This window comes from Andrographis paniculata, unplaced genomic scaffold, assembly GCF_009805555.1.
Source record: "Andrographis paniculata isolate CXL003 unplaced genomic scaffold, ASM980555v1 Contig60END, whole genome shotgun sequence".
NCBI classification, from domain to species: domain Eukaryota; kingdom Viridiplantae; phylum Streptophyta; class Magnoliopsida; order Lamiales; family Acanthaceae; genus Andrographis; species Andrographis paniculata.
Genome location: NW_026137596.1, coordinates 7,187,068 through 7,199,546, shown reverse-complemented (window position 1 = coordinate 7,199,546; position 12,479 = coordinate 7,187,068). Strand labels below are relative to the sequence as shown.

The following is a 12,479-nucleotide window of genomic DNA, read 5'->3' as shown; positions in this document are numbered from 1 at the left end:
TTGAAACAAGATAATGACAGACTTCGAAAGGGAAATAAGAAATTGGATGAAGTACTTTCGATTGGAAAACCTTTTGGTGATCACAAGGGAATAGGTTTTTGTGAGTCCTCACACAGAAAACCTACTACATTTGTCTAGGGTGGACTTCTTGCTGATGTTGAAATTCCAGAGGACAAATCAGTTCCGATGGTGAAGCAGAATTTGAAGAAGAACAAAAACAGAGATTGGAATAAAAATCGCAGGACACAAGGTGTTAGACAAATGTCATCACGACGTAATGACTGCGGATACTGCAGATGTCTTGGACATACTGCTGAGAAATGTTTCAGATTGGCGAAGGACATTATGAATGACAAAAATATTCAGTGGCCTACTGAAGAACTCAGATAAAATGTTAAAGTCAGATTGGTGTGGATGCTCAAGGATAATCAAAAGGCAAACATTCTTACGAAGGCGTTGGATGCAAATCAGTTTGAAAAGTTTGGACGACATTTGGGTATGCATTCGTACCCTACTTGATTTTGCATGCATGAGTGCTTACTAAATTCTCCAATAAATTTATGGTGTTTGGAATATTTGTGGTGAATATTGGAGAATGAAAATAATTTGGAAAGAAAATGTTTCTGAAAAATCCAAAAAAAAAAAAAAAAAGGTGTTGAGAAAAGATTTGATTGACCAATGGCGAGAATCAGATTTAATGCTTGTTTTAGTGGAATGGTGAGTGTTCATTGCACAACCCATTGTTGATGTTGTTGTGGGAGGAATTTTTGTTGATGTTGCGAAGTTGTTATTGCAACAAAACTGATGCCGAATCAACTGAAGTTGTTGTTGTTGTTCATGTTGGTGTTGCTGCCTATGTTGATATGGATGTTGCTGTTGCAACTATTTTCTTAGCAAAATGAGGATGTTTTTTAGGGTCTATGTTCTTTTTGTCAAATGCTCCCACGAAGGGGGAGTAATGCAAGAAAGAGGAGATCATTTTTTCAGGGGGAGCTGTTAAATCTTTGTTCACTGCTGTCTGCCTTGCTGTGATTATCAATTTTATCTGCTCCTACTATTTTCGTTGGAAGTCCGAAGTGATTACAACCATATCAATGTAAAGGCTGTCTGTAGCCTTTTTATGTTTGTTGGAATGTAATAGTTGGACTCACTCTTGGATGATTGAGTGCGTGAGTAGGTTAATTCCTGCACTTTTATTTGTGATTTCATATGCCAAAAAAGGGGAGAATGTGAATGGAAATTCCCCTAAGTTATTTTGGCATATGAATCAATGGTGTCTTAACTTATGCACCAAAGACTTTCCAAAAGACAAAAGACATATTTGAAGAAAGATCAAAACATGGAAACTCACTCCTTCCATTTCGGTGCAAAGGGAAATTAATGTGGAATCTTTTATTCCAGGAATGCGAGTGATTTACTCAACCGAATAGGGTTGAAAATTGGTGATGAGTGATTTGGAGATCATACTTTAGAGAGAAGAATATTGAGTGAAGATCTCATCCATCTATCCATATCGATTCTCCTTAGTTTGAATGAGTTTTTGACAGAAAAAATCGCCGGAAAGGTCGAAAGTGTTCGGATTTAATGGAGTTCCAACCGGAGGGAATGATCAAGCTCTGGACTTCTTTGCTGTGTGGTCGTTGTTAGTACAAGGTTGTAGCAACGCGAACCTTAGGAGGTACTTTCCTGGGTTAGCCATGACTAGCATTAGAGTTAAATGAGTTGTGGTTGTTTGTGTCTTTAATCAGCACTGGTTAGTGGAATTCCTCCTGGATTGGTATCCTCCGGATGTAGATTTGTTGACAATCGAACCGGGTCAACAAACACCTTGTCTTATTGTTGTTTTATGTTCTGCATTGTTTTTCATTGTTGAAACGTAGTTATAACTTTGAACCGCCCACGCTTCGGGAGTTGGCCATTTAAAGTGTTCGAATGTGTTTTGTTCGATAAATCACTTCCCCAACATGGTTAAAGTGTTAAATGGAGCTAATCAACACAACACATTAAAATACATCAGAAAACGTATGTTTTATTGATTTCTAGCATGTATTATTCATTGTAGTTTATATGTGTGCTATGTTAATATACATTGTGTGCTGAAATAATCTATATTATGTGTGAGGTGATCATTGTTATGTGTTGACTTATAACGTATTAACATATATCTTATGTTGTCTATATATATTTTATGTGCTATCAACATTGTACTAACTAATTAGAGTCAGCATATTAACAACAATCTTATAGTGTTAGTTTCTCTGTCGGTCAAAATTTTGTAATTATTTCTTTTTTTAGCCGTTTTATAAGATTATGCACATTCTATTTGTAGTAAACGCTTTTATCCCGCCACAATTTTAAAACCCTTATTTTAGAAAAGAATAACTAACATACCATTATGTTTTCTACTTATCTTACTACCTTTTTTATCAATCCCTTAATAATTTTTCTATAATACCGCTAGTTTACTTTTTATCTATTCTACTTTAACATTAAAATAATGTCCAACCAAACTTACAAGTAATTTTATCGGATTGATGGAGTATTATTTAAGATTATCTTAAACATGAAGATAAAAATGCAACAAAAAAATGCAAGTTTCAAGCAAAGTCTCGTCTGTTTTCCTGATACCAGAAAGTAGTCTATCAAGCAACCGAACTCTTTGCTACAGATATCAAAATGCTTAGATATTTAGGTAGGTAATTAAAATGGTGTAATTAAGGTATAAATTGGTGCCTGGGTTGTGGGTGGCTTATCACTTAGGCAGTGTGATTTAATTTCTCTATCTGTTGGTATTTAAAATAAAATAAAATGGTATGTTGCTTTAAAAAAAAGAGGTTATAGATTCCCAAAAATTGGTATGGGTATTTCATCCCTTAGATTGCATGGATATAAAGAAAAGTTACAATGATGATAAGAAGAGATTTGCAAGTATAATGGAAGTCTAGAAGCACACGTCATTGCGAACATTTGTATAGAGACAAGGGTGATCATATTTTCTAGTAAGAATTTGATGCAAGCACTTTCTCCGAAGGACTTTAGAAATGGATGGATAAACAAGGTCCGTTACCCACCTGAAGTAGAAAATTCACAAATCATTAAAGTATTTAATGTAGACTACCATATAAAAAAAGACAAATTGTCTATTTTTGTTCAAGGAGGGTATTCTGATATGAGCCCCAATGTCAAATCTACAAGTTACTAGTAAAAGAGCCTGTAGTTGACAACAAAAACTTAATTTGAGCTAACATTAATGAAAATTACAGCACTCTATTGAAGTGGTCATTTCCAAGGATCATGTCTACTTCACATCTAATCGCTTGTTGTGTGAGTTGATATAGTTGTAAATAAAAGATTATATACTACAAGAAAATTGTTTGGATTAAGGAAACGACGTCAAAGAAGAAACTAGACTTGTCATTAATAATATTGGGATGACTGAGGCAGCAAATGTTGCAGTTGCTAAGAAGCTCGAAATGAAGAAATAAATGTTGAAATTGAAATTGTTGATTTTTTTAGTTCTTGTTTGAGAAATTTCTAAGAAGGAAATACTGAGAACTCAAGTACTTTTCTTATATATATATATATATATATTCCTGTATTTGTATACTTTTTTACCTTAATTTTTTTTTTTTTTTTACTAAGATGCTACTATTTCGAATCATAAAATATTTTTATTTGAATACAAATCACTAATATCATAGCACTATAGAGGTGAATTTCATTAATAATAGGAGGATTCCTTAATTTGATTGCAATTATTGTTTGATCTTGTTATTTTCCTTTCTTTTCGGTTATTTTTATTTTTATTTTTTATGCATATTGGCAATACTTTCAGATATATTTTATTTAGTAATAATTTTTTCATACAAAATATCATTATATTCAATAAATATTTTACTTTAAAAATACTAAAAAAAATACAAAATTTAAAACAACACACACAATAATAAAAGTAATAAACATTCATAAATAAAAATTATATTAGTTCATACATTCGTTAAACTGATAAAGAATTAAAAGTAAAACTATTTTTTGAAAAACAATAAATTTTTGCATGCACATATTAATCATACAAGTACCCTCTAAAGGTTTTATTGACTTTGAAAAATAAGATATTTTTATTTTTTTGAGCAAAATAAATGGTTAAAATTATATGTATATTAAACGTATTTGGTTAATATAAAAATATTAATTTGATAAAAAAATGATCGAATCTGAATAGACAATTGGTCTATATAATTAACAATATAGTCAACGTAACGGTAGGGACAATGGCTCGGGGAGCTCGGGACCTCCCGGGCCCCTATGTGGATCGGCCAATGTCCCCCTCTTTAGAAAAAAAAAATTATGTTTTTTATTTTATAAACAATTAGTTTTTTATAGTTACCTTTCTTAGTTGTTCGATTAGATTTGTATACAGTTGAGTAATCAAGTTTTAATAAGGCTAAGTTTATAATTTTAAGTATGTACATGCAATATGATGTTTGTAATTACTAAGCAAATAATGACAATTGTTTTGTCTGTGCATTGAAAATACTAATTGAAATGATTATTGTCGCTCAAAATATTTTTCTACGGCTTATTGTGGCGAGCATGCTGAAAATTGGGTAGGTCCTCCGGCTTTCTCCAAAAAGAATCCGGAATTGTGTTCGCCAAAAGTAATAAATCAAAATAAGAGAAAAAGGGACAAAGATAGAAGGATAAGAAAGCAACAAAGTTAAAGGAAGGTGGAAAAAAATTAAGGGTGTGTTTGGTTGAGAGATTTGGACAAAATCTCACTATTCATCCAAAATTTTCCCCCCAAAAACATCAAATCAAACACCTATTTTTTATTTTTTATATTATACTAAAAATCAATTTTACATTCAAAACATCACATTATCACCTATTTATATCACATCATACAACTATTCAAATTCAAAATTTTTACTATTCAAATCCCAACTCAAAAGAAAAGAACCCAGAAGCAAAATGATCAAGAAAGAAAAGAAAAAAGAAAGCAATGAAAGAAGCAAGGCGGGAAAGGAAAAAATAAAACTTGCATGAAAACTGAAAGTAAAATTATAATGTATGTGTATGTGTATGTCGTTTTTGACTACATAATATATATATATATGCTAAATCTCACCAAATCTAACATAAGTAGGATTTATCTTATCCAAATCTTATCATTATCCAAAGATTATTTCACTACATATCTTATTTCGCCTGGGCTCGCCAACTTGGATTTGTGCCTTCGTTTGAGTTGAACAATTGAGTTGTCTTCTCTTCCATTAAACGCATAATTAGCCCAAATAATATATATTTGTTTTGGGATAACAAATTGCCCTCCACAAAAGTGTGGATCTGATATAAATGAAAATATCTCTTCTATGAACTTTTATCCGATCGATACTTTTGTAGAGTATTTGATTATTTGTCTTCATCGTCATTTAACTCTATGGGCGGTGATGTCCTCCATTCATCGTCTCATATTGATGGATAATATCTTTTTAAATATTTGCCATTAATAGCCACTTTCAGCTCGTCACCTTCAGTGCACATTAGCATACATGCTCCTCGAGATGATTTAGCTGCCATGATAAAGGTGTTGGTAATCTACTAGATTGGAATTATGAATCACACCAAAAAAATTGAGGCAAATTTTAGGAAAAACACGGTGAACAACACGCTCTATTTTTGTGTTTTTTGGAATTCACTCTCTTATCTTACGAATAAAAATTTACAATAGATAAAAGCAAATGAAAACTAAATGCTCAATCCCGAAACTGTTAGAAACGGTTAAATATTCAAATGTACCAATTATGTCTCAATTACTCCCAGCATTAATCACGAAATTGAATTTCTTTTGACCACACTAATAATATCCAAAAATCAGAATTCTTTCATCATTTTTCCCCCTTAATTCTGATTTTTGTTGTCAAGATTCTTCAACGCCAATAGACTTCTCATCTCGATATACTTGACTCGTCGTAATGCTTTAGTCAATATGTCAGCTTGTTGCACTTCTCCACTAAAATGCTCCACGCTAATGATCTCTCTTTCAACACATTCACGTATAAAACGATACCTCGTATCTATGTGTTTGCTGCGACCATGAAACACAGGATTTTTCATTAGCGCTATTGTTGATTTATTATCAATGAACAGCCTCACTCTCGAGCTTTCCCATCCGGTTAAGTCCTTCAAAAAATTCCTTAAACATACGGCTTGACAAGCAGCCGCTGTTGCTGTCATGAACTCTGCTTCACAAAAAGATAGAACCACAGTTTGTTGCTTCTGAGATAACCACGTAATTGGATTATTCGAGAAGTAAAACATTGTCCCAGTGGTGCCCTTTCGATCATCCTAATCCATTCCGTAGCTGCTGTCACTGTAACCTACTAACTTTCCATTGCCACCTCTTGTGAATGCCAAACCATAATGCAGCGTACCTTTCAAGTATCGAAGTATCTGTTTCACTGCCTTCAGATGGCTTTCTTTTGGACTGCTCATATATCGACTAGCGACCCCAACAGAGTAAGAAAGGTCTGGTATTGAATGAATTAAGTATCGAAGACGACCAATGAGTTGGCGATAATTTGTTGCATTCACAGGTATGCCTTCCTCATCCTTCGATAGGCTAAACTTTGCATCCATTGGCCACTTTGTTGGATTACAGTCACGCATTCCAGCTGCTTGTAGAATCCGCTTTGCATACCCGGGTTGACTTATCTTGATACCTTTCCCACTTTGCCGCACTTCTATTCCCATGTAGTATGTCAACAACCCCAAGTCACTCATCTCGAACACCTTATGCATTTTTCCTCTGAACCGAATTACTTGGTCTTCATTTGATCCGATGATAATTAAATCATCCACATATACGCCAACTATCAAAATTGTATTGGAACAATGAAGCTTAAACACCGCTTGCTCTTGTGAACACCTTATAAAGCCCAAATCTTTGAGTGCCTTGTCAAGACGTATGTTCCATGCTCGTGGCGCTTGACATAAGCCATAAAGGGCCTTGTATAAACGGTATACCATATGCTCCTTCCCTTTAGCAACAAAATCATCGGGTTGAGACACGTATACTTCTTCTTGCAATTCTCCACTTAAAAATGCCGACTTCACATCAAGGTGATGGACCAACCATCCTTTCATTGCAGCTATAGCCAATAGCAGCCTTATAGTTTCCAATCGGGCCACCGGTGCAAAAACTTCATCAAAATCGATCCCTTTCCGTTGAATGTATCCTTTTGCAACCAATCGAGCTTTATGTTTGACGACATTTCAATCAGCATCTTTCTTGACTTTAAATACCCATTTCAGTCCGATTGGTTTGAGCCTAGGTGGATGAGTTGTAAGTTTCCAAGTACGATTCTTTTCAATCGAACACAATTCCGCTTTCATTGCTTCCTGCCACGAAGGAACACCAGCACCTCTGTAAATGTTGTAGGTTCATCACTTACAAACATCAATTCATCGGATTCCTCTTCCACATGCTCCATCTCATTGTAGATATCGGTGAGACTTCGAAAGCCTTTAATAGGAGTGTGTTCATACATCGAGGGGTCCACATTTGCTGCTCTATTATCGCTTGAAGGAGCTGCATTCGGAGCTGCTGCAGAAATTCCATCAGTATGCTCAGCAGGAGGTTCAGCTGGTACTTCTTCTTCCGGGTTATGATTGAAAAAATCATTAACCCACAATTTACTTACATCAACATCTTCCGTGTGTGATTGGGCCCTACTCCATTTTTTCTTTTCATTGAAAACGGCGTCACGAGCAACCATAACCTTCAGCTCAATTGGGTTCAACATTTGGTAGACTTTAGAACCTGATTCAACTCCCAAATAAACCATTGGAGTTCTCCGATTGCTAATCTTTGAAACCTGATCAGCCAGCTTCTTCACATACCCAATGCATCCAAACACCTTTAGGTGCTCAAGTGTTGGTTTAAATCCTTTTAGAACTTCATATGGCATCATCCCTTTCACTCCTTTAGTCGGAATATGGTTGAGTATGTAAACAGCATGTCTGACAGCTTCACCGCACATTACATTTGGCACATTCGTCGTTCGTAATAATGACCTTGTAACTTCAAGAATGCTTCTACTACGACGCTCCGCCACACCATTTTGTTGAGGGGAGTAAGGGGCTGTAAGTTGCCTCTGAATTCCTTCCTGCTCACAAAACTCATTAAATTTTTTAGAGGTAAATTCCCCCACGATCAGTTTGCAATCCTTTCAACTTCATCGATGACTCTTTCTCAATTTTTACTTTAAATTATGCAAAATTGGCAAAGGCTTCATCCTTCGATTTCAGCATAAAAACCCACATGTAACGACTGAAATCATCAACTATTAACATGAAGTAAGGGTTACCTAACACCGTTGAAGGAGATATCGGACCACATAGAACCGCATGAACCAATTCAAGAGGTTGACTTGCCCGCCATTGAGCTTCTTTGGGGAACGGATGTCTCGATTGTTTTGCAACCATACATCCTTCACAAACTTGCGTAGAATGTTGTATAATGGGAACCCCACAAACCAATTCATTTTGATTCATCCACTCAATTGTACGAAATTCACGTGACCCAACTGAGCATGCCACATCCATGGTTTGTTATCAAGATTCGCCATTAGGCAAACGGGTTGAGTAGTCTCGAGTGCAATCTTATACAATCGGTTTCTCGATCGTTCCACCCTCATAATTAAATGACCAACATCATCATGAATCATTAAGAAATTATTTATAATCTTGAATTTGTATCCCAATTCAGTCATATGTCCAAGACTCAAAATATTACTATGTAGAGCCGGGAATATACCTCCGAGATGAGTTGTTGTTCTCCATTTTTGCACTTCAACAAGATTGACCCTTTGCCTGTGATCTGAACCTTAGAACCGTCCCCAAGACGAACCTCGCCAGTGACTTTTTCATCCAACTCTGCAAAGAATCTTTGTGTTCCAGTCATATGATTGCTCGCGCCATTATCAAGGTACTAAACATCTTCTCTAGCCTCACCAGTCCCTTCTAATGTACTAGGACATACACATTTCTCATTCAATAGAACCAACGTATTTTTTTTCTCTCCATGGACGCTAAGCAACAAAGCTGGTTCATCCTCTTGCGTTTCAACCAAATTTGCTTCACCCCCTTTCTCCTTTGGCGCTCTTGATTCGGATGCATAATGACCGTATTTTTCACAATTGAAACACTTAATGTGTTTCTTCTCTCTTGGCTTGTAATTGTTGTTACCAGCATCTCGTTGCCAATTGGATTTGCCTCGACCAGCTCTATCAAGGCCTCTTCCACGGCCTCCACGACCTCTTCTATCGTTCAAACCACGTCCTCGTCCTCCCGACGATCCTCCTGCAGCTTTGTTAACTTGTTGGTTTTCAGTTCTGGTAAGCAGCAGGCTGGTTTCTCCCCTCCCATTACCACTTCGGAGTAGTAATCTATCTTCATATGCCTTCAATCTACCAACAGCCTCACAAACGGCATGGAGTCAATATCTGAATATAGCTCAATCGAAGCTACCAATTATAGGTACTTGTCGGGGACTGAATCAAGCAATTTTCGTACCAGAACACTATCCTCAAGCGTTGCCACAAGACTGTTGTATTTGGACATCATCCCGTTCAACTTTCTAGTGAATTCATCAATTGTTTCCCCCTCCTTCATCCGAAGAGCCTCAAACTCACTTTTTAGCGTGTGCAATCGTGCCCTCTGCACTCGATCAGCCCCAAGGTAACACAACTTCAATGAATCCCACACTTCTTTTGCCGTCTTCTTCTTGGCCACTTGTAGCAGAACGTCCTCTGGTAACCCTTGAAAAATAAAAGCTCTTGCTGATTTACTCTTCTTTGCATAGACCACAGCATCATCCGGTGGTTCAACGGACTCCCACAACCCTTGTGCGTCCAAAATAGCTTCCATCCGGATCGCCAAAGTGGTGTAATTCGAAGATGTTAGCATGGGACACTGGTACGGCACACCACCGCTCTCTTTTCCTTGAGCTACTAAAGCCATGTCTTCCAATCGTAGATATTTGGCCATAACAAGACACAACGCTCTGATACCAAGTGTTGGTAATCTACTAGATTGGATTTAAGAATCACACCAGAAAAATCGAGGCAAATTCTATGAAGAAGAACAGGACGAACAGCACACACTGTTTTTGTGTTTTCTGAAATTCACTCTCCTTTCTTACGAATAAAAAAATACAATATATAAAAGCAAACTACATCAAATATAACTGTTGGACAGGAAATACGTGTCCATCGTTCAAATTCCTAATTATTTCTCAATCAATCCCACCATCAATAAACAAATAAATTCTCCTTGACCATATTCAAAATATTCAGAAAATATCAGAATTAATTCATCATACTCGTCTAAAAAATCAGCAATAGCTTGTCCTTTCACAGCTTTTAGCGGTTCATAGGTGACTGCCAAGGATGAAACTTTCATAGCCCATTTGACTAATCGACCACGCAAAACAGGGAGACTCAAGAGGTAGCGTAGAAGATCAAACTTGCATAGAACTTTCATCTCAGAGGGCACGATATAATATTCTAGCTTCAGGCATAATAGAACAATAAGTATAATTTTTCAATCGACAAATACCTGGTCTCTGCATAATTCAAAAATTTACTGAAATAATACATAGCATGCTCCTACCCCCCAGCCTCGTCTTGCACTAATAAACATCCAATTGTATCTTCGGTAGCCGAAATATATAAATTTAATAGCCGTCCATGGATGGGTGGAGTTAAACCAGTGGCGAGGTCAATGCATTCTTAATTTGTTGGAAAGCCTCTTGTTGCTCTGCCCGTCATTTCAAGGGCTATTTATTCCGTCGTAACAATACCGAAAACTCTTTCAGTTTCCCCACTGCATTGGCGATAAAATGTCGCAGGAAATTAACTATCCCCATCAAACTTTGAAATCCCTTGATGTTCCAGGGAGATCCAACTTGCTGGACTGCTTTTACTTTATTTATATCGACTTTAACTCCTTGATGATGAATGAGAAAACCAAGGAATTGTCAAGCTCGGACACGGAATGCGCACTTAGTTAGATTTATTTTGAGATCATGTCGCCTCATATGAATAAAAGATTTATGAAGGTGTTCCAAATCATCATCAAAACTTTGAGATTTAACTACTACATCATCAATGTAGACTTCCATGGTTGTACCAATTAAATCATGAAAAATAGCGTTCATAGCGCGTTAATATGTTGCTCTCGCGTCCTTTAAACGAAATAGCATTATGATCCATTGGAAATTCCAATCTCACCTGGACATCTAAAAGCCGTCTTGTGTGCATCCTCTTCGGCCAAATAAATTTGATTGTAACCCGAGTAGCTGTCCATAAATGATAAAAATTCATATTCCGATGTCGCATCGATAAGCATGACGGCTATCGGCATTACATATTTTTCGAGGTTAAGATTTCTGAAATCATTACACATTCGCAGCTTCCCATTATTTTTCATTACCGGAACAACATTAGAAATCCATTTGGGATAGTGATAGTTAGAAATCGCATGTGTTAAATGTTCATGTTATATGCGATATTCGATTGATTTTGATTGGATTCTGCCTAATTTCAGTACGTATTGTTTATTTCCAACATGCAAGAAAGAAAGGACAAATTTGGTGAATTTGGAGAAATAAAAGAAAAAAATCAGCATTGGACAATCAAGTTAGTCATGACCATGACTAACCACACCCTCTTGACATTGACATGGGAATCTAATTAAAGGCCCAAAAGCCCAGCTACAAAATAATTAGGGCAAAAAATTAAATAAAATGATAGGATCACAAGCATAAAGAGGGAGAGAACAGCCAGAAGCAGATACGCACAAGAGTAGGAGACTGACAGACTTATAGATCGCGCAGGAGCAAATCGACAGAGAAGATTTCCCCTCCCACTATGACTTTATCTTTATTTTTCTCTTTTGTTCTTTGCTATTTGATTATGGAGTAGATACTTTTTTGGTTTGGGGGATAATAATGTTTTGGTTCTTTTGTTTTGGAGATTCTTAATTTTCTTTATAAAAGTTCGTTTTGATTATCAATATTTGTCTAATTCTGATAATAACGTTTATGATTGTTAGATTGATTGAATATTTTGGTACCAATATTTGAATTAGTCTGATAATCTAAAGTCAATTCAGGTAGGATATCCGTAATTGTATTCACACTTGAATATGTGACAACCAGGTTGAATAGTTCCTTCCCGGGGGTTAGACAATCAAACTTAATTGCTCCTCTTAGGTAGTAATTGTTTTGAATTGGGTTTTTCTAGATTAGAATGCGATTAGACAATATTTCTTATGGGTGCACCTAGGTTTATTAGCCTAATTATGGGTAGTTAACGGTCGTACCTTAATTATCTACACAGTAAGGAAAAATTGGTTTTCAGAGCTTGTTGATAACTATAACGAATTTAGCGATACTTTAATAAGAACTAACTTTA

At 36.0% G+C, this 12,479-nt stretch overlaps 1 protein-coding gene across 1 annotated transcript; it reads right to left on the bottom strand.

Moving 5' to 3' along the window:
* Positions 1-8,992: 8,992 nt before the first annotated feature.
* Positions 8,993-10,050, bottom strand: LOC127259838 (uncharacterized). The gene is made up of 2 exons (XM_051287453.1): positions 9,577-10,050; positions 8,993-9,481 (listed from the first exon to the last, which is right to left on the bottom strand). Exons 1-2 carry the CDS (start codon positions 10,048-10,050, stop codon positions 8,993-8,995), a joined length of 963 nt encoding a protein of 320 aa, XP_051143410.1.
* Positions 10,051-12,479: the final 2,429 nt, after the last annotated feature.